General features: G+C 55.9%; 1 protein-coding gene across 1 annotated transcript; it reads left to right on the top strand.

Annotated features, from left to right (window-relative positions):
• The first annotated feature begins 2546 nt into the window (after positions 1 to 2546).
• On the top strand, positions 2547 to 19874 carry VSX2 (visual system homeobox 2). The gene is made up of 5 exons (XM_054567008.1): positions 2547 to 2916; positions 4181 to 4265; positions 7987 to 8110; positions 18579 to 18759; positions 19546 to 19874. Exons 1-5 carry the CDS (start codon positions 2547 to 2549, stop codon positions 19872 to 19874), a joined length of 1089 nt encoding a protein of 362 aa, XP_054422983.1.
• The last annotated feature ends 734 nt before the right edge of the window (positions 19875 to 20608 follow it).

The raw sequence follows: 20608 nt of genomic DNA, 5'->3' as shown, positions 1-20608 counted from the left end.
TAGTCCCAAGTGTTCTCCCGCACAGTGGTAGCAACAGCCAGTGCTCACAGGGCCCTCATCTTGTACACTCACAGTATAGCCTATTTACCATTTCTGCACTGTACATTTCCAATCTTTATGACAAACTTAAGGGATAATTACTAACATTACCCCCATTTTATGGATAGGAAACTGAGGCACAGAAGGCAGAGAGAAGTTGGGTAACTTTCCCAAAGTCATCAAGCAAGTGATAGTGCGGGAGTCTGAACCCAGACAGTCTGGCTCTAGAGTCCACGCCCTTGACCCCTGTGCTAACTTGGGGGCCAGGGGATGTTCACAAGCCTGGTGTCAGGCTGTTTTATAGGTAAACAAATTGAAGCTAAGAGAGCAGTTAAATGATAGGCTCCAAGCCACTGAGCCGGTCGGTGGCAGACCCAGGATTTGGATCCAGCGTGACCACGCTAAATGCCTCTGAAAGCGTACACGTCACTCCCCCCACCCCCAGCCCGAGCTCTGGAGCCAGGTTTTTCCTATAGGGCTCCCCCCGGAGTTCACAAATGTCTTGATCTGGGACTGGACTGAGTCAGGCAGCTGAGGAGCAGCCACAGCGACACCCCAAAGCTCAGAGACAGCCCCCAGGTTAGGAGTCCAGTCCCAAGTGCGGGACTGACTACGGGCTGGTGTCAGTCCTCCCTCCACCTGCAGCCCCAGGCAAGAGTGCTTTGGGGGGCCTAGGGCTGTCCCCATCCCCAACCTCCTAGGGCAGGATGGTGGCTGTCTTCCTGGGAGAGGAAACCAGCAACCTCACACATGGGGTTTGGTCAAGAGATTTTTCATCTTCATCTCCTGGCCAAGAGCGGAGCTGCCATCACTCACACGCTTGTTTTCCATCACTCACGTCCTTGCCCGTCGGCTGGCATCTGGCTCATCGTGGATGTCCCGTGATAAGTCAGGGACACGACAGACGCCGTTAACATAACATCCCTATTCACCCTTCCATGGTAGGCTGGCATGGAGAGGAGGCCCAGAGAGAGATGGAGTCGAAAGAGAACCGCTTTTGACACCAGACGCCCGTGAGGTTGAGTCTAGCCTCTGCTGCTTTACTACCTGGGGAGCCTGGGACAAGCCACCTAAGCCCTCTGAGAACCTGTTTCCACATTCATAAAAAGGGGGTAGGAATTCTTGTCTGGGATCAAAGCCACTGCTTTGCACAACCCCAGGGGCACCATTCGCGTTGTCTCTGTGAGTGGTGCCACATGAAACCCTACTCCCTAGACTAGAAGGTGGACGATGCCTCAAGGCTGCATACCGCTGAATCTGCACCTTGCAAGTAAGAGGGGCTACGTCATCTTTCAGGTGTGGAACTAAGGTGCTAACAGCGTTCTTGTGAGGACCGCAGATTATGCCACGCAAAGGGGCTGGGGCCTCATAGGTGCACAGTAGGCCTGGCATTTTTATGGGATAAGGAGGTAGCCCCTGGTTCACCACATCCAGACTCCAGACACCTCCTGCACAGAGAGATGCCCCTGCCTAGTTCTGGCTCATACGTGGACCAGGAGGTGGTGAGTAAAGACCCAACTCACAGCAGCTTTATTAGCAAGCTCTCATTTTCCACATCCTATAGGATCTCCTCTTACTTCTCAGTTTGGCCCATGGTAACCACAGAGAGTATTAGACGCCTTGGCAGCAGGCTTGGGATAGTTAGGTTTCACTCTCCTGGTGTGTGTAGCGGACTGGTCAGGAAATCCTGAATGGGATCTCTTCCCCAGCCTGGTTTTCTGGTCTCTGCCTAAAGCCATCGACTCTGCCTCCATCCCCCCTGCTAGGGTCTCTCTCAGTCAAGGAACATTTTTAAAAACCTGCCGTATGCTTGGCATGGTGGGCCCCTATTCCTGACCCTTTTATCTTCATTTGTTCGTTGGGCCAGTATTTATCGAGTAGCTCCTCTGACCTAGGCACTGTGGCCTGTCCTGGAGGCACGCCTCCAGCTCTCTTCACACGCCTGCTTTCATCACCATTGTCACCACACACTCCGCGCAGGGCACTTGCCCTCCCTTGTTCTGCCTTTCACAGAGGGGTGCCCTGTCTGGGCTTCCTTGACCCTGCCAACCTGCGAAGGAGTTGAGCGGGAGTGGAGGACCAGCTCCTGCCCTCAGCCCACCCTCCCGGCCCACTCCAGGGACATGTCTCAGCCGGGCTCTGGCCAGAATTCCAAGCCCCCCTGCCTCCTGGAACAGCTCTGAACTTCGTTGTTTCACCTCAGACCCTGGGGTCCCTGCTCCTGGGCGCTCTGCCCCCCGGCGCCCTGGCCCCCGGCGCTTGCAGCCGGACGCGGGAGCTACCAGCTTTTTGGAATTCCTAATCGCTCCTGGCCCCGGTGATTGGCTGCTCAGCTCTGACCCCACTTGGGCTGCCGCCTGGTTGGATAAAAGGGGAATCTCCTTGGGGCTCCAGAGCATTAGACACCGGAGGGGGCACCTGGGACCAACTTCGCGAAGCGGGGAGCCCGGCGGGGGGGTGGGGGGAGCCAAAGACCTGCGGCCTCGGCCCCTCCAAAGAGCCGGGAGATGACGGGAAAAGCGGGAGAAGCGCTGAGCAAGCCCAAATCCGAGACAGTGGCCAAGAGTACCTCGGGGAGCGCCCCGGCCAGGTGCACCGGGTTCGGCATTCAGGAGATCCTGGGCTTGAACAAGGAGCCCCCCAGCTCCCACCCGCGCGCTGCCCTCGACGGCCTGGCCTCCGGGCACTTGCTGGCAGCGCGCTCCGTGCTCAGCCCTGCGGGAGTGGGCAGCATGGGGCTGCTGGGGCCCGGGGGGCTCCCCGGCTTCTACGCGCAGCCCACCTTCCTGGAAGTGCTGTCCGACCCGCAGAGCGTCCATTTGCAGCCGCTGGGCAGAGCTTCGGGGCCGCTGGACACGAGCCAGACGGCCAGCTCGGGTAGGTGAGCGGAAGGCTGCGTGGCTACCTGACTCGCTGCGAGAGCCGGGACCCCACGCCGTCGGCTCTTGCTTGCACCGCAAGGCCTTTTCTGGGCGCAAAAGTTCGTGCCAGGCTGAAGGGTCGCGCTCCGGCCTGGGACCCGCGCGCCCGGGGCGAGGGTCGGGAGGATGCCCCGGGCGCCGCCGGGGTGCATCCCCAGTGTTTCGGGCCGCCGCGCTGTTCTCTCGTCCTGACGTGGGTCCCGGCTCTGAGGCGGCGCCCCGTTGGGGCCCCCCTGGAAACTGGGCTTGGCGTGTCAGAGCCCGTGAGGTGGACTGGGGGCCCCAGTTTCTCTGCTCCACTGTCACCCCAGCTTCCCCGACGACCCGCTCTCCTGGAGCCCGATTCTGTTCCGTGCGCTGGCGGTCAGGAAGCGAGTGCCAGCTTCGGCTCCAGCCCAGGTGCCCAAAGTTGTCGTTTCCTTTCTCCTTTTCTCCTTGTCAAACTCCCCGCCTTGGTCAGTGAGGGTTTATTTTTCGCCCCATGAGCTCGGACAACCCGGCCAGCGCGGCAGCTGAATCGGCCACGATCTGAGTCCACCTGAGCGCCACAGTATATCGGATCCCGGCGCCTCGCGGGCTCGCGGGCCCGTGGGTGACCCCGCCGCGCCCTCCCCGGACCGATTTCCCGGCCTGGCGTCCCCGCCCGCTCGGCAATTCCCCCGACTTTTCGTTACCGTTTTATTTATTTTTATTCGAAGGAGCAACGAAAAGTGTCGCGTCGCAGTGTCTCCAGTCTCGAGCGGGGGCGCATTGTGCGGGCCCTGGAAAAGGGGCTGAGGCGAGGGAGACTCCAGCCCTTCCTGGCACCCATCTCCCTGCGGCCCAACTCCGCTCCCTGGGGCCAATTTTCGGGCCCGGTGCGATGGGGCTGCAAGCGCAGGTCAGGGTGTGGAGCCCAGAGCCCCACTGGGGGTCTCTGCGATCCCCTTTAGGCTGCCTCGCTCCCCCTTATCCGTGCTCCTACAGCGCTGGGGCCTTTGCCTCTCTTACAACGAAATCCGCTCAAAACCTCCGGATAGGGCGCCGGCGTGGGTAGGGCCAGCCTGGGCTTAGAGATGGGGCGACCTCGGGGAGAGCTTCCCGGGGAGACGGAGCAACTCCCCGCCGCTCCTGGAGGCGGCCCGGGTTGGGGCCCTGGGCGGGGTTGGGATGCCTGGTGTTTCCGAGCGCTGTCCAGCGCGCCCCCCATTCTGCCGCATGTGCCTCCGCCCGCTTTTCAGATTCCGAAGATGTTTCCTCCAGCGACCGAAAAATGTCCAAATCAGCTTTAAACCAGACCAAGAAACGGAAGAAGCGGCGGCACAGGTAAGGCCCCTACGGCTCTTCGGTTACCTCTCCCGCTCACCCACGCCTGCCAACCCCTGTCTGGGGGCCGGGTCTCTCGGACCCTATTTTCACCGCCTCCAGGGTGAGGTCCAAGGCTGTGCCCGGGAGAGAAGCGTGGGCGTTGTTTGGGAACATCCCCCCGGGCCCTGGCATCCCTCCGGCTGCGCCCGGAGAGGACGATCAGAGGCCTCCGGGGAAGCGGCACCGAAAGGAAAGGCCCAACAAGAAGCCAGAGCCAGAGAGGGTCCGGCGGACCCCAGGTGCCGTCCCGGCATCCCCACAGCCCGAGAGCCACCCACGCCTCGCGGCGGGCGGCCCGGCTCCCACCTCCCGCCGAGCCGGCTCCTCGGCCTCCGCCCGGCACCCCTCCTCTCCGGCGGTCCCTGTGCTGACCACCCGCTACCTTTCTGCGCCCACCGTTCCCGAAATCTCGAGGGTGATTTCTGCATCAATGGGAATTTTCCCGTTAGGCTTCTTCTTTTTGGCGGCCCTGAAAAGGTAGCTTTTGTCCTGCGAGCCTCAGTTTCCCTGTCTGTAAAATGGGGACAGACAAGGGAATGCAGGGACTGGGCGACCCCACCAGCCCTCGCCGGAGTGGAGCAGGCTGCGCTGGGGTACAGACTGAATAGAGAGTTTCTTAAAAATATGTCTTTAAATAGGCGTTACTTGCACAAAGTTAAAATTTAATCCAAGCGGAAAGGTTATATCCTGAAAAGAAATCCTCTCACCCCAGACCCTCGCGCCTCCTTGGGCGTCAGCACCCGTGTGCTACCAGTTCCTCGCCTAAACTGACCAGAAGCTTCTAAAGGAAATAAAGGGGCCAGAACCAAAAATCGGCCTTTCTGCGCGTGCTGCTTCCAGGCGCTGTCCCCGCGCTCACCCCGGGGCTGTTACCCAAACCTCCCTCCGCCCGGGCCGCTGGGGACCCGCAGGGGCCGCTGGCTCCCGGGACACTTCCTCCTCATCCTCTGTGCCACGATTTGTTCTCAGCCTCTTCGCGCCCTTCTTCTCGGGGCTTTTCTGTGCTTCCCTCTTCCTTAGCTCCTGGAAACCCACTATGGACCCCCACCTTTTAAAACGGCTCTTCTCAGACCCCAGCTGGTTCCCAACTGATTGAGGGTGAACTTTGATTGGGTCTCTCCGTTTGTTCCCTTCAGGCAGCTGTTTGTTTTTGTTTAGTTTGTTTTATTTTAAACGGATTTTTTTTTTTAGTTCTGATCCTGGGTCATTTTTACATTCATTCAACCCAACGAATATGCATGAAAACACCCCTATGCGCCCATCTCTTGCTGGTCCTAGGGTGGGTGATGCTGCCAGCTTCTGAGTCTAGGGACAGGGAGCAGACTGCGGTGAGAGGACAGGTCCAAGTCCCCAGGCTGCGCAGCCGGGGACCGAGGGCGAGGTTCCCATAGCAAGAAGAGCCCTGGGAAAGTGTGTCCCACACCCTGGGTACCCCAGCAGTGCTTCTGCACCAGGACATCTCCCTGTGTGGCACTTGGAGCTGTCTGTCGCATGACCCAAAGTCCATGCTTAAGGTTCCCGACCCTCTGACCTCACCTGCCACCTTCTCCACCAGGGAAACCTTTGGGAGCTTTGCAGGGTTCCCAGTGAGACAGGGCCACAGCTTGCCACCTGCCTTGGGTGTCTGGCTATTTTCTGGTGCATGAAGGGAGCAGATTTTTGGAGAGAGGGGAATGGCTGCTGATTGCCAGTGCAATTTCTAATTAGTTTTTTTTTTTTTTTTAATGTGTTTCCCTGAGCTTCTCTCATTTGGGGATTTCAGAGAAGAGACCTTGGAATCTGGTGATGAGATACGGGCATCATTTTATTTCCCAGAAACACACGAGGCTAGCAGAGGCTGGAGAGGGAAGAGAGGATGGGCCAGAGCCTCGGGTGTCTCAGATTTACCGGGAAAGCTCCACACGGTGGAACCTGGGCGGTCTGGGTTCCTGTAGAAGGCCAGGAGCAGGTTTTGGGGTCACAGGGTGGGAGCGCAGAGAGGTTCCCTGGGAGCATGTCGGCATCACCAGCACAAGGATTTGGTCTGAGGCAGGCGTGAGGGGAAACTTGGGGGATTCGAGGCTTTGTTTTGTTTTTCCAGCATGAGCTCTCCTAAGCAGGGGCTGGCACTTGAATGATATGAAATGACCTATCCTCAGCTCTTCTCTTTGGCTCTGGCCACAACTCCTATGTGCCTCAGTTTCCCTAGTTTTGAAAAGAACTTGCATGTTTCGGTTGTTTATTTTGACGATCTGCGTAGGGGTCCTCTGGTAAGGGGCAGGGGAAAAATAGAAAGCAGCGAACCTTCAAAATTCTGAAGAAATCACTTTCTGTTTCCATAAGCCTTTCATCCTTGGCCCCCGGGAGAAGGGGAGAAACAATTTGGAATCAATCCAGTCACTTTCTATAAAGAGCAGAATCCTCCTCCCCCACAGCCCCCTGCGTCATCCCCCAGGACGAGAAAGGTAGCACCAGCACGAGGAAGTCAGTGCTTCACTCTGTCCCTTTTCCTGTGTTGGGGGAGGGTGGGGGTGGCCATGAAGGATTCCAAACCCCTGTGCTCATCCCAGAGTCCAAATTCCGGAGGCTCAAGCAAGGGCAGTACCATATTTGTAAGTGAGTTCGTAAAACCTGGACTCTATTGCCTGTTGGCTTGTTGATGAGGGGGCAAGATAAAGGTCACCCAGAACTTGGTGAATTTAAGATCTGAAAAGGGGAGAATTTGTGTCTGTAGGTGGGCGTGTCCTGTGTTTATTCCAGAAAGGAGGTCTATGAACCTCCTAACATTGGAGGCAACACTTTCTGTGTTGGAGCGTCGTCATTTGCACGTTTTCCTAGGGTGAGAGGATGTAGCACTTACCAGCTTCTGAAAGCAGTTTGACCCTAAATAGATCCATGCGAACTGCTCTGTGGGGTTGGGGGCTGTGCAGGTAGGTTCTCTCAGGGCCACCTGGGTGGAACTTCCCTGATTCCCCCCGAAGGGTGGGCCACTGAGCTTGTGTGTGGGGTGGTTGGAATGTGGCCCTTGCCTGCTGAGCACAGGAAGGGACAGGGTGCCCCCCATATTCCCACCCTCACAGTTCTGGGGGCAGCTTTAAGGAGCTGGGGGGGGGGCCTGGGCAGGTGGGACGGTGGAGTGTTGGGGGTGGTTGAAGGGGTGGGAAATTCAGTTGCACAAACACCAGGGTTGTAGCTGCATTTGGTCATCTGGTGAGTCTTGGAACTTGGAGTGCCATTTAAAAGATAACTCAGTCTGCGAGAGAAACCCAGGAAGCAGGCTACCTGAGGCATTTTGTTACCTGGTGTGCCTTCACCCTGTGCGAGAGAGGAGGAAGAGGGGCTTTCTGCAATTTTTCTACAATTTCTATGTTGATACCCTCCCCGCAAAGCACTTCCAGAAGGATTCCTGTAATGAAATGCCTCCCAGGGCCGGAACAATCCCCCCTACTGCCACCAGAAGGGTAGCGTGGGCCCTCAGCCTTGAACGAGGAAAAGTGCAGAGGATTAAGCTATGAGTGTGTGGACATGTGTGCATGTGAGAGTGTGTGTATATGAGTGTGTCAGGAAGTTTTTGTTTGATTGAGTTGAGCCCCTGGGTGTGGGGTCTGTCTAAGAGGCATAGGGAAGGGCCATTCTGTCCTTTCTGGGACAGGCTTGTCCCGTTTCCAGGGTCCTGAGTGTCCGGTTTTGCTCCCCTCAGGACAATCTTTACCTCCTACCAGCTGGAGGAGCTGGAGAAGGCATTCAACGAGGCCCACTACCCCGACGTTTATGCCCGCGAGATGCTGGCCATGAAAACGGAGCTTCCGGAAGACAGGATACAGGTAACAGAACTCTGAGTCCCTCTGCTTCCCATGTCCCCCATTCCTGGGGACACGGATGGCCCAGGCTCCAACCCCCTTGCTCTGAGCACCTGCTTGCCTGTAATTATGTTCCCATAAAGAATAGTTCGGTATTTGCTGAACATCTACCCTGTGAGGCGGGCATTGCTTGGGGACAAGAGACTTGGCAGATGGGGCCTGGCCCGCTGTTCCAGACTGTCGGTCTCCTGAGGAGCAGATCATACAAACTCTGAGGGGCCCTGTTGGGACCTCGGTGGGAGAAGGAGTTCGGGTGGGTCCTGGGTTCTGAGCACAGTCTCTGTTGTGGCACATGTCCCTTCAGCACAGCCATCTGCTCTAAGGCCAGAGGTGGCCCCAAGCCTCTCTGGGTACCTGAGAAGAGTGACTCCTAGCCCAGACTTCAGTCTGTTCCCCTTCCCTCTGCCCCCCTCCCCACAGGAAGTAGTTGTCCCCTTTCCACTCCCCGACCTGCATTGCCTGAGGCTGCTTCCTCCCTCACAACCCAACAGCTGGCCTTGCCCCCAGCTCCTGCTCCTTTACTTCTGGGTTGGGCCCAGAATGTGGCAGAAGACAGGTGCTGGCAGGTGTAGCCCTCCCTTCTCCTGGAGAGTTTTGTCATTGCCAGCACACACTAACCTGGACTGGGACGCCCTCAGCTGCACTGGGCGCGCAGGGCCTCCTTTCATTTAGCAGCAGGACCTCCCAAGTCCAGGATGCCCCCACCCTCTCCCCCACCCCCAGCTGGCCAGGAGTGGGGCTGCTTAATCTTTTCTCTGGGAGAAGATGAAGTCTGATGATTTCTAGATGGGGCCTCCACGAGGTAGAAGAGTGAGTGGCATGGGAGGAGCATTACTGAAAGGTTCGGGTTTGCCTTGGCTGGATCGCAGCCCTACCTGAAAGCTGTCCCCATTACCCGAGTGGTCCAGAGTAGTTTGCTGCTGAGGCTGGGAAATGGGGGACCTGACTTCCTGAAACCCCTCTGCTCCCAGTCATAGTCCTTTGTGTCTCCAGGTGCGCTGTGTGCTGGGGGGAGGGGAAGGGGGAGGGGCTGGAGAAGGAACAGCAGAAGGTGTGTTTGAGTGGCCCTGTGCTCTCTCACTGGAGAACCAGAGAATGGAAATGAGTCATTTCCTACTTTTCCAGAAGAGCCTTCCTCTCCCTTGGAAATCTATTTGGAATTTCAATCAATGGCTTTAGACACTGACACTAACAATAAGCTCAATTATTCATAATCCGATTATCCGTTAGTGCGTTATGCATGGTGGCCTGGATCCCTCACTCCCCACTCAGCTGGGTTCCAGTGGGGTAAGGCTGGGTGCTGATTCTGAATTGTGCGTGTGTTGTGTGTGTGTGTGTAAGCCAGGGCCCAGTCCAGCTGATGGGTGGGGGGCCCTCTGCCTGGCCTTCATTAGCTCAAAGGTGGCCTTGACAAGTGACTGGACAGGGTGGGGTGCTTACGAGCTCCCTCTGTTGGTAGGCCCCCATATCTGCACTATGGACCAGAAGGAAGGAACAGCTTGTTTCTTGCTGTGGGTTGTCCTAAAACCTGTCTGGCTCTGGTGATGGTGGGTGGGAGTGTTTGTAACTGTGTTGCTATAAATGCCTCAGCAAGTGGATGCTGGGTTGCTTTAAGTTCCCTGGGGGGGGGGGGGGGGGGGGGGGGGTGTCTGAAGCCATCCCAGGCAAGGAGGAGGTGGGCCGAGGAGTGATTTCGTTGCCCCCACCCATGAGTTTTAACTATGGAATGTGTGCATATGGGAGAACTGAGGCACGCATCTCTGCAAGTCTTTGAGCACCACATGGTTTGTTGGCTAAATGCTGTCCCCAGAAGGTGTTTGTGAGCTATCGAACAGTCTTGTCCCTAAATGTTTTACCGAGTGGCCTGGAAAAGGTCTTAGCGTGTAACAACCACAATCACAGCTAAATTTTACAGAGCGCTTTCCGTGTGCCAGCTGTTCCAACGGCAAGGTGTGCACAGGAGAGGCAGGGCGGGGAGGGGCGGGGCTGGTGGTTATGGGGTGCCCATTCTGGAACCAGGCTGCCTGGGCATGAGTCCTGGCTTCTCCACTTACCAGCTGAGTGACTGCGGGCAAGTCACTTTACCCCCCAGGGCCTCCAGCTCCTCGTCTGTAAAATGGGGATGGTAGTGGCTCCTGCAGACGCGAGGAGCTCTGTGCTTGCTGTGCTCCACCCTGGGCCTGGCACATGCCCATCGCTCACTCGGCTTCGGCTCTGCTCTCACTAAATCCTGGTGGCAACTGGGGGAGTAGAGACCATCAGCTTCCTTTTGTCACTGAGGAAACTGAGGCCTGGTCATTTGCCAAAGCCCCACAGCTAATCAGTGGGGAAGAAAGGGGCCTAGGTCTACACTTCAAACCCACATGCTCACCACCTCCTGCGTGGGTGTGAAGCCTGTGCTTTGACCTGGAGCCCGGGAAAAGAGATGGTTTGAGTTCAGGTGGGGAGCCTGTGTCAAACCTTTATAAAAATAACCAATATTATTGAGTACCTGGTACTATTCTAAAAACAAAAACAAAAAACTCATTCATAAAAAAAATTCTTCAGTGGGGTGAACACAGGCCTCCCTCTCCACTGCCCACCGGCAGCCCTTCCAGTGGTAACCAGTTTCCTCTGTTTCCTTCTAGGGATAATTTATGTGCATTGTCAAGGAATCAGAGCACCCAGTGAGCTAGGTGCTGTTACTATTCCCCTCTCGCAGATGGGCACAGAGGCCAGATGCAGAGCTGAGTCCCCTTAGGCTCAAAACACTTGCTTCACTATACGGACACTCTTCCAATCATTTCCTCTCAACATGTTTAGGTGGGAACAAGGCACCAAAAGATGGAAAGCTACCACTCCAGAGCCGATGCCTCCCCTCCTGCTTTCAGCCAGAGGCCTGTGTGTGTGTGTGTGTGTGTGTGTGTGTCCTCAGGGGACATGGGGGTGGGCGTGGGAAAGGGTAGTTATTAGAAGCTCCAAGTCTGAAGTCAGACATCCTCGAGGTAGATTTCTTCATTCTGGCTCTGACACCCACCAGGCTTAGCAGAAGCCAGATCACCTCTCATCGCTCAGTTTCCTCATCTGTGAAAAAACTAAGCCCCCGGATGTGTGTGAGGTCTGCTCTCTAGTGTCTAGTGAGACCCCAGTGCAGACATGAAAAGTCAAACACGCCTACTGTTAGGCTTTGTTTCCCTGCCAGGAAGCCAAGCTCTGAGCCTCTAATTACTCACTTGTAAAATAATAATAATAATAATATTTCCCCACATGCTAATTTAATAAAAGTATTATTATTCCTGGCATTATTGCGTACTTACCATTGACCCAGCTATTAAGTGCTTTCCATGTCTCGTTTCATTAAATCCTCGCAACAGCTAGATGAAATAGGTGCTCTTCCTCCTCCCATTTTCTGGGCGTGGAAAGTGAGGGACTGAGAGGTGAACCAAGTGCTAGACTGGATTCAAACCCAGCACTCAACCATTGTCCTGTGAGAGCGTATGAGGGAGACCTGAATGCCTGTCTACAAAACCCAGGATAAGCAGCAGCGGTGAGGGCCAGCCCCTCTGTAATGACCAGCTTCCTCTTAGGGCTTGGGCGGTGAGCAGCTCCGCTCCACAGCTCTCTGGGTTTGGGCGAAGGGATGTGGTGTGTTGCTGGAGAAAGAAGATTCCGAGTCTCCAGATCAGACCTAGTCCCTCAGTCCTCTTTGTGGCCACAGAAAACGCTGGGACTGGCCTTCTGGAAGCTCCTGCCAGATGTCAGCTCTGGGGAAGGGGAAACAGGTTTCCAGACTGACTTTTGTTCCTCTGTGAGGTCGCCTGTCCCTAGTATTATAAGGTTGGGGTATACATTTCTATTCACTTGTTTGTTTACTGTATTCTTTCCTGACAAAAATCGTACTTATTAAAAATGCCTCCATGGCAGAGATATGGACACGCAGAGAGACCTGAGCCCACATCTCAGCCCCGGGCTTCGCAGCTTGGTGTGCGTGGACGGCAGAGTTAGGGTTCTCTGACTGGCGCTGTTGATTCTGTCTTCTTTAAAGCAATCCTTGCCCAAGGGAAGGGAATGAAGGGAAATTATATTCCAGAAGTTGGAAGATAGGCACCCAGATGAGAAAGGGTTGTAGTGAGTCTCAGCCCGGGGCATTTATCAGAATCACTGAGCCGATTAAAATTTTTTTTTTAATTTTTCAATTACAGTTGGCATTTAATATTATACTAGTTTCAGGAGTACAGCATGGTGGTTAGACATTTATATAACTTACTCAGTGACCCCTCCCATAAGTCTGGAACCCACCGACACCCTATATAGTTATGACAGTATTATTGACTATGTTCCCTAAGCTGTACAAATTGGCAGTTGCAAAATAGTCACAGGGCTTTTAAATGTCCATGCAGGCCTCCCACGCCCAGCAATTCTGATTAAATTGGTTTTGTGTGGAGCCTAGGCACCTATATGTTTTAAAGCTCTGCCGGTGATTGTGTGCAGCCAGTGTAAAAATGCTGGGTCAGAGACTCAGGAAAGGAGTTCCTGTGTTTTGAGTGGGTTACTATTAATGGAAGAAAGTGGAGTTTGGGGTGACAAGATGGGATGGGGAAGAGATGGCCTGTCAGGTGTGCGGGGAAGGATGCCTTCTGGGGCTGGCTCCCAGGATGAGTGGGCAGAGCTGCCTCCTAGTGGACATCGGGGGCTGCAGCAGGCCAGGCTTCTCTGAGCCTGAAGCTAGGACTGAAAGGGCTGTGCTGAAATATGGTGTCAGAAGTGCTGAGTGGATATGGAATGTGAAGTCGTTAAATCACACCAGCAATGAGCCCAAATTAATCAGCTTCCAGCTAGAGGAGAGGGGAGAAGCAGGGCGAATGTGATGGAAACTTGGAAACTGCTACATGGCCGACAACACCAGGCCTGACGGCATGGGGCAGGATTAGAGGGCTGGGTCTCAGGTAGCCAAGTGACCAGAATGTGCAAAATGTATCCAATTGTGCAAGCTGTCTCCATGTCTCCTGGGGTGGGGGGGCAGGGGTGAGGGGAGGCAATCCTGGAAGGTCCGCAGAAGGTTTCCCGAAAGATCGTTGAGGGAAGGAGCTTTGAGCATGTCGTCCTGTGGGGATACAGGGATGGGAACTGCGGCAAACAGGAGCTGTGTAGTGACAACAGAAGCCTGGCACAGCCACACCTGCTCCTGCTGGTTACCCACGTAGGAGAGAAAGAGCTGACAGCGGTGGCCGGACCGCCTGATGCGTGCCCTGGCTGCAGAGGAGCTCCACTGGGCAAGAAGCCCTTCCCCTGGTCCAGCCCATCCCTGGAGGCACAGGATCTCAGGACCCTCTGCGCAGGCTATGGAGGCACCTGCCAGAGCAGCTGCTGACAGCCAGAAGCCTCCCGCCTGGGCTTCCTCAGAGCTGGTGGGGCCTCACCTTCGAGGGGAAATGCACCAGGAAACCCAGGCTCTTTCCAGAGCGGGAAGATCTTCTCAACTCATCTTTGCCTGGGACTCCAAACCTGGTGATTCTCGGTGTCACTTTTAGGTCCCTTCTCCAGAGCTCAGAGCCCTGACGTGGAAGGCAGGGCTCTGATCCTCACTGGTGCTTTGATGCGGGTTCTCCCATGGAGAGGAGCAGTCTCTTCCAGAAAGTGGACAGTGAAGGAAGTGAGAGGGAGAGGGACTGAAAGAATATTTTGGGCCTGTCAGAGCCAAGAGACTTAGTAGGAAAAAGGGCCCAAATGCTGCAAAGGGATGTCAAAGGTGAGAGATGGGAGGACCTGGCTTTATGTGAAAAGTGTCACTGACAATTTTCTGGAAAGCAAAGTGTCATTTCATTGCACATTTACCTGCAAAACTCATACAGCATCCAGCCAAAGTTTTCTAGTTTTTACTATGTGCCAGGCATTTCCCATGCACTATTTTGTTTAATTTTTACAACAAACCTGTAAGGAAGTGATATCACGGGCAGATGAAGAACTGGAAGTCAGAAAGGTTAAGAAATGCATCCAAGGTCACACAGGCAGCTGGTGACAGAGCAGGAATCTCCAGCCTTGGTTTTCCAGCTCCCGATCACAGCTGCATTGCAGCCAGGGCAGGGCTCTGCCTGGTGTTCTCTTATATCTGTGCCTCAGGGGGTTTGAAATATATTAGAAATGGGGGGAGAGTTGCAGGGGCACTTGTTTGACCCTCCAGGCGCTTAGAGGGGAAACTAGAGGATGTCTGTATTAAAATCTTACAGCGTGAAGGTTAGTTCTGACCCCGACCCCTGCATCCCCTCCCCCTGAAGTTGTTGTCCTTATTGTTTGTCATCCAGCCTTACTAAAGGGCATGCAGAGGAGGCCAGAGGAACAGGTAATGCCAATGATTAACCTGTCCCCTGGGCAGAGACTCCCACTGATTTTCTTCACCTTCACTGAAATAATAAGTAGCAATTATTGAGTACCTTCTATGTGACAAGTACAGCTTTTAAGCACTTTCACTGATTTCGTCAATCCTCAAAACAGCCCTGAAGAGTAGGTATTCTTATTTTTATATCTAAAGAGACTGAGACTGAGAGAAGGCAAGTAACTTGCCCAAGATCACTCAGCAATTTTTGTCAGAGCCGGGAATTTCAGGTCAGGACTGGTTGATTTCAATGCTTCTTGCAAACTTTTAAGCTCTGTTAACACATGCTGGTTGCTAGAAGGAAAAGAAGAGAAAGGCAAATATGAAGAGTGGTTAGGGTTAATCCTAATCCCTTGTCCACTTCCCTCCAAGGCACCATTGCCACAGCTTCCCTGCCAGTTGTCCTAAAAAGAAATTGTTTTGGCTGTACAGGTTTGCTCCATAAATTGGAGTAGCATCTGGTCTTAGCAGAGAGCCAGGCATTCCAGGAGCCCATAACCGAGGGCCCGGATGACTCCTGGTTTGAGCGACCAGCTGGCACCAGCTCCCCAGGGAATATGTAGGCAAAGTCTGAGCTGAAGGCCAGTTATTCATTTCCCCAAATGAGGAGACCCAGGAAAAATGGTCTTTTTAGGGCCCCAGATATGATCCAAATCCAGTCTGCACCCCTTTCTTTAGTGTTCCAGTAATGATGCTATGTTCATTTAAGAGCCTGACCCTTTCTCAAGCACTGAGGCTCATGAAATCCTGGGGAAGCAGGGAGACCCCTTTTCCCAGGCACCCACACTGGCGGGGGGAGTCTCTGCCTCTGGCTCTGCCATAGTCCCTTCTCCAGAATCTGTAAATCCACACGGTGCTGGAAATGAGTTTGGAATCAAAACTCATTAGTGGCAAAAACCAGACAGGACCTTATTTATCTCTCTTAGCGTGAATATGTATAGGTTTTGCCGCAGAAACCAAGCTAATAGATCTGATTATGGTATGCTGCTGCTGCTGCTGCTGCTGCTGGGTGTTATGTAACCTGTGGTATTTGCATCACCTGTTCTTTCTGAAATCCAAAACATTCTGCAGTCTGGCCCCGCAGGCTCCAGTTAAGGGGTGTGGCCTTGTTTTATAATGCACTGTGTTCAAGCAGGAAGGTCATATCCTGCCTAGGAAGCAGATGGTTTACTACTTAGATTCATAAAGAGAGCCTTCCCAACCCTCTGTGGTCAGACAAGGTGCCTGGAATTCCTTCACGCAGGGAGGGGTTCATTCTTTGCTGTCTTCCCTGAGAGGTGGATGACACCAGAAGTCGCTTATACCTGTATGTGAATTAGTCCTTTTAGATTTTTCCTCGTGGGAGAAGGCATCTTGAGACAAGTGGGTACTCAGAGAGGGCGACCAAGGGCTAATGGGAAGGAGGATGGGACGGGACAGAGGTCTCAGGCAGGCCCTGGGTAGGGCAGAGAGCCGGGCAGAGAGCCTGCAGGCGGCACTGGGGAAAGATCTAAACACAGCATCGAGCCAGGCCGGGACCATGACCGAGCCAACAGGGCTCATCGCTCACCGCTCTCTGAGCTTTGGTGCACAGAGTGCAGCCATTTCGTGGCCTTCAAATTATAGACACCCTTTCCTTGTCAGGGGTCAGTCAGGGCTGCTGGGTCAGGACCAGGGGAGGCCCTGCACAATGGCTTTCCAGCTCCCCCAGGACCCGGTGGTATCAAAAGTGTGTCCCAACCTGGATGGGACCAGCGATCGTTTTCTAAAGGCGCTGGCCAATGTCGGGATGGAGAGGCCAGGGACATCTGAGGCCGCGTCTTTTCCGTTTTCGGAGGTTCCGGTTATTTACTAATGAAGAAATGCCAAAACATGGTTACACACATGTGGGTCCACTTAAAGTTGTCCGTGGACGGTGCCGTCTTTTTGCAACCCCGCATAGCCTGTCTGTGACTGCTGGGCTGTTTGGGGGCAGTGAGAATGTGAGGCGAGGCGGCTGGGGCGCCCCCTACCGGATGCGGCCTGCCGCACTCAGCCATGGAGTCGGGGCTGCTGCGGGCTGTAGGGGCGCTCACTCCGCCACCTGGCGGCAGAGGCGGGAACTGCGGGGCGCACCGACTCGGAGCCCCGCGGGCCCGGCCCGGGGCCTCCCGGCGGCCGAGGCAGCAAAGGGTTAAGCTGTCAGCAGCGCGATGTTAAACAGGTGTCAAAGGCGCCCCATATATCTGCAGATTGAAATCAAATTCTTTGCCGTATAAAAAGATAAATTACCCAGGCGCTGCCGCGCGTCCCACTCATCACGCCAGCGCCAGACGGCAAGCAATTTTTTTTTTTAATGTGCTAACGACCTAATCAAGCAATCAAGTCTGAGAAGATTGCAGAGTGACCGGGGCAGCCATCTGCCGGCGAGCCCCGCATTCATTTCCCGCGCCCCCGCGCGGGGCGGAGCCGGGGAGGGAGCTGCCGCGGGGAAGAGGGGAAAAAATCCTACACAAATTAACACCCAATTTTCCCCGTCTAATTAGTTAAATGAGAAGTGTTTGGGGTCCCCTGGGGAGGGGGAGCAGTGCGCGGCGCGGCTCGCGCTGCCTCCCCAGCATTAATTAGTGCGGGTCAATGCCACGGCTCCCGGGAGAGCAGCCGCTTTAATTTCCCGTGATATTTCAGTGCCTGAGGCCCATCGATTCAAACTGAAATTAACTTATTTTTCAATCAGCCCAGGGCTGCCCCTGGGGGTGACTCTTCTTTTGCCGCCTCCTGAATAGAGCTGGAGCAATTTTTCATCAAAAGCTGAAACCTCCGCTTCCGAGGGCGGGGGAGGGGGCCCCGGAGGGAAAGGGGAGGACAAGGCGAGGCGAGGGAATGGAAATCGCAGAGGAAACTAATAGATTTCTCCAAAGCACCTCTGCCCTCCCCTCTGCTCCCCTCTTCCCGGGGCTCCTTGGGTGTCTGGCCGCCCTGGGGGAAGGGCCGAGGGGCTGTGAAGGGTCAAGAGGAGCTCTGCCGGGCCTGGGGTCCTTCCAGCACCCAGGTTTCCTGCGAGCCTTCCACCCGCTTGAGGGACAGTTGCACCACCGGTCCCCAATTCTGGCTCTGGCTCCTGTCAGCTGCTGGAAGTCTCAGGAAATCTTCTTTGGGAGACCCAGAAATCTCCCCTCCCCCAAGCACGGCGGGGACCCTGGAAGCCCCTCCAGGCAGGGCTGGAGAGCTGCAGACACTCACTTCCAGGTCAACCCCACTCCCATTCTGACCCTGCACCAGTCAGTTTGGGGGCCAGAGAAACATTCCCTCGAGGGCCCCCCCACAATACTTTCCTAGGTCCTCACTCCCATTTGCTTCTCATACCACTGAGAATTTCTTCTTTCTTCCCTGACTCGGGGATGGCTTCCAAACTCCCCCAATTATCAGTTGGGTTCAAAGCTGTGGAGAGATGGATGGAGGGCCCTCTGGCCTGGCAGAGCTCAGGACAGGACAGGGCATGGGAGGGAGCTGACTCGGGCCTCCTGGGAGCATCTCCAACCCTGCTTTGGGGCTGGGGCAGTTCCCAAGCTTCTTGATGCCTAGATGCAATGCCCTTTGCTCAAGTCCACGCTCTCCAGGAAGCCTTCATGGGGCTGCTCTAGGCTCTGGAGTCTGGTGGAAAGGGAGCTCTGAACACTGTAAGTCCAGCCCTGCAAAGGAACTTGTCCCTGGCAAGTCAGAAGAGAGATTCTGCTTATACAGTGGAGGTGTGAGCACTCACAAGAGAGTAGCAGGGTCAGGCTTCTCAGCTGCAACTGAGGACCACACTGGGAACTGCTCACCTGCCAGACTGTCCTACAGGTATCCCCCATCCTATCCAAAAAAGAGAGGGTGAGAGGAGAGACCCTTTTTACTCACCCTACTCTCACAGGACATGGGTCCTCATTCTGGTGGGTACCCCTGAGCCTGGAAGAAGCCCCTGGGTGCCACGGGACAGGTGAGCTTGAGTAAGGACACCGGCCTGGAGAAACCAGCAATCACAAGGCTATGAGGCCACCAGCTCCAGACAGACATGGGGGCAGAGGCCAGGGCCCAGTGCCTCTCAGAGCACACCCCTGACCTGTTCGCCTACACCTGCAGGTCTGGTTCCAGAACCGCAGAGCCAAGTGGAGGAAGCGAGAGAAGTGTTGGGGCCGGAGCAGCGTCATGGCGGAGTATGGGCTGTACGGGGCCATGGTGCGGCACTCCATCCCCCTGCCCGAGTCCATCCTCAAGTCTGCCAAGGATGGCATCATGGACTCCTGCGCCCCATGGCTGCTGGGTAAGAGCCCGCACCCTCCTTGGGGCCCTGCCTCTGTGGCAAGGAGAGTGGGCTCCCTGGAGGAGGAGACAGAGCCCTGGAGCAAAGGGACCAGGCCACAGCAGCCTGGCAGGAGGGAGGCCCTCCAAAGCAGGACACCCCCTACCCCTTGGGCAGCTCCGAGGACAGGCTGAGCCTGGGCCTTGGTGTACCCACCTTGTACCCACCTATGGGTGCCTAGGACTTTCATCCTGGACAGGTCCCTGACTGTGGGTTCTTTTGTCCTGTGAAGAGAGTGTAACTGTGGCCCCAGGATCTGTACCCTTTCTTCCCTCCTGGGAGGTGGGCTTCTGATAAATGAAATTGCCCCTCTTGGGGGTTGGGGGACCCGTAGGTCCCTTTGACCACTCTTCTGGCTTTGCCCAGGGGACTTCTTCCCCCTAAATCTCTCCACCTGCCACCTTCCTCCACCTGCCGTCTGGGCCTATGTCTGATAGCAGCACCAGCCTATCTGGGGGCTCTAAGATCTGGAATCCCATGAGGGAGGGGTGGGGGAGCAAGTGCTGTGCTCCAGCAGGGAGAGAACAGGCTGCCAGGGGGCCAGGCGCCCAGGGGCTTGGCTGGGAGAGGCCGAAAGCCTCCCTCCCACTGCCCCAGCCCTGGCCCTGGGACTCGCGTGACTGCGGTGTGTGAAGTAAGGCTTTCTGCTTGTCCTTAATGCTGGCCTCTCTCTATCTTTGCCGTTTTCAGTTCAAGATGGCTTTCCCAGGCGCTTTTCTAAACCCGAATACCAACAATTCTTTTTAGGAATGCACAAAAAGTCGCTGGAGGCAGCAGCCGAGTCGGGGAGGAAGCCCGAGGTGGAGCGCCAGGCCCTGCCCAAGCTGGATAAGATGGAGCAGGAGGAGCAGGGCCCCGACCCTCCGGCCGCGGCAGCCATGTCCCAGGAGGAACTGAGGGAGAACAGCATTGCGGCGCTCCGAGCCAGAGCTCAGGAGCACAGCACCAAAGTGCTGGGGACTGTGTCGGGGCCCAACAGCCTGGCCCGGAATGCCGAGGAGCCGGAGGAGGAGGCCATGGATGAAGACAGGCCGGTGGAGAAGCTGAGTCCGCCGCAGCTCGAGGACGTGGCTTAGGTCGAGGCAGCCCTGCCACTGCAGCCCCAGGACTCTGCTCTTCTCAGGGGCCTGTGCCGCTGGGAGGTGTTCCCTGAGGCAGGGCCTGGCCTGGCCTTAGCCACCGCCCCCCCGCCCCATAGGCCCTCTATGACCCCCAGGTGACTTCAGACACAGCTCAGCGCTGGCCAAGGCTTTGGGCCGGGCTGAGATATCCCCTACCTAGTCTTGACCTCCTCAGCGTCCCCCTCGTCCCAACAGCCCTGCCTCAGAAGCCTTTTTGCTGCCCCCAACCACCCCCTCAAGCCGCTTTCACTCCATCCCTTGGCGACTCTCACTGTCCAGACCCACGCCCCACTCTGCGCTCTTGCTCTAGAGCCTCTGTGGATGCTGCTCCTCTTTCTCCCTGCCCCCAGGCTCAAAGTCCATTGCCTGACACAGCCCTGTTAGGGACTGAGGACCACACTCCAGGGCCAATGTCCTGAGTGCCCCAGCCCTCAGCCAAATTCTGCTCCCCTCCGCCTGTTCCTTGCTGGGGCCGGGGCGTGGGTCTCCACCGTGTGAATGTACTGCCCCACAGGCCCAGGCACACCTTTGCTCTACCCCACCAATGGGGCCCGGAGTCCAGGCGAAACTTGGGAAGCCTCAGCCTGGGCACCCTGGACACCCTCCATCTCATGCCCTCCATGGTCACCCGCAGGAGCCTGCCCCCTCTGCGCCCAGCCTGCCCCACCATCCCTCCCAGCACAGCCGCC

This window comes from Pteronotus mesoamericanus, unplaced genomic scaffold (assembly GCF_021234165.1).
Source record: "Pteronotus mesoamericanus isolate MK-2021 breed Mesoamerican mustached bat unplaced genomic scaffold, CSHL_Meso_final contig_182, whole genome shotgun sequence".
NCBI lineage: Eukaryota > Metazoa > Chordata > Mammalia > Chiroptera > Mormoopidae > Pteronotus > Pteronotus mesoamericanus.
Note: the sequence above shows the minus strand (reverse complement) of the source record. Positions and strands in the feature narration are given on the sequence as shown.

What these genes read in the sequence shown, in the direction of transcription:
- VSX2 (XM_054567008.1), top strand. Translation starts at nt 2,547, where the DNA reads ATGACGGGAAAAGCGGGAGAAGCGCTGAGCAAGCCCAAATCCGAGACA. An exon ending in TTCCGGAAGACAGGATACAG is followed by an intron (nt 8,111 to 18,578) that starts GTAACAGAACTC and finishes CTACACCTGCAG; the next exon opens with GTCTGGTTCCAGAACCGCAG. An exon ending in CTGCGCCCCATGGCTGCTGG is followed by an intron (nt 18,760 to 19,545) that starts GTAAGAGCCCGC and finishes AATTCTTTTTAG; the next exon opens with GAATGCACAAAAAGTCGCTG.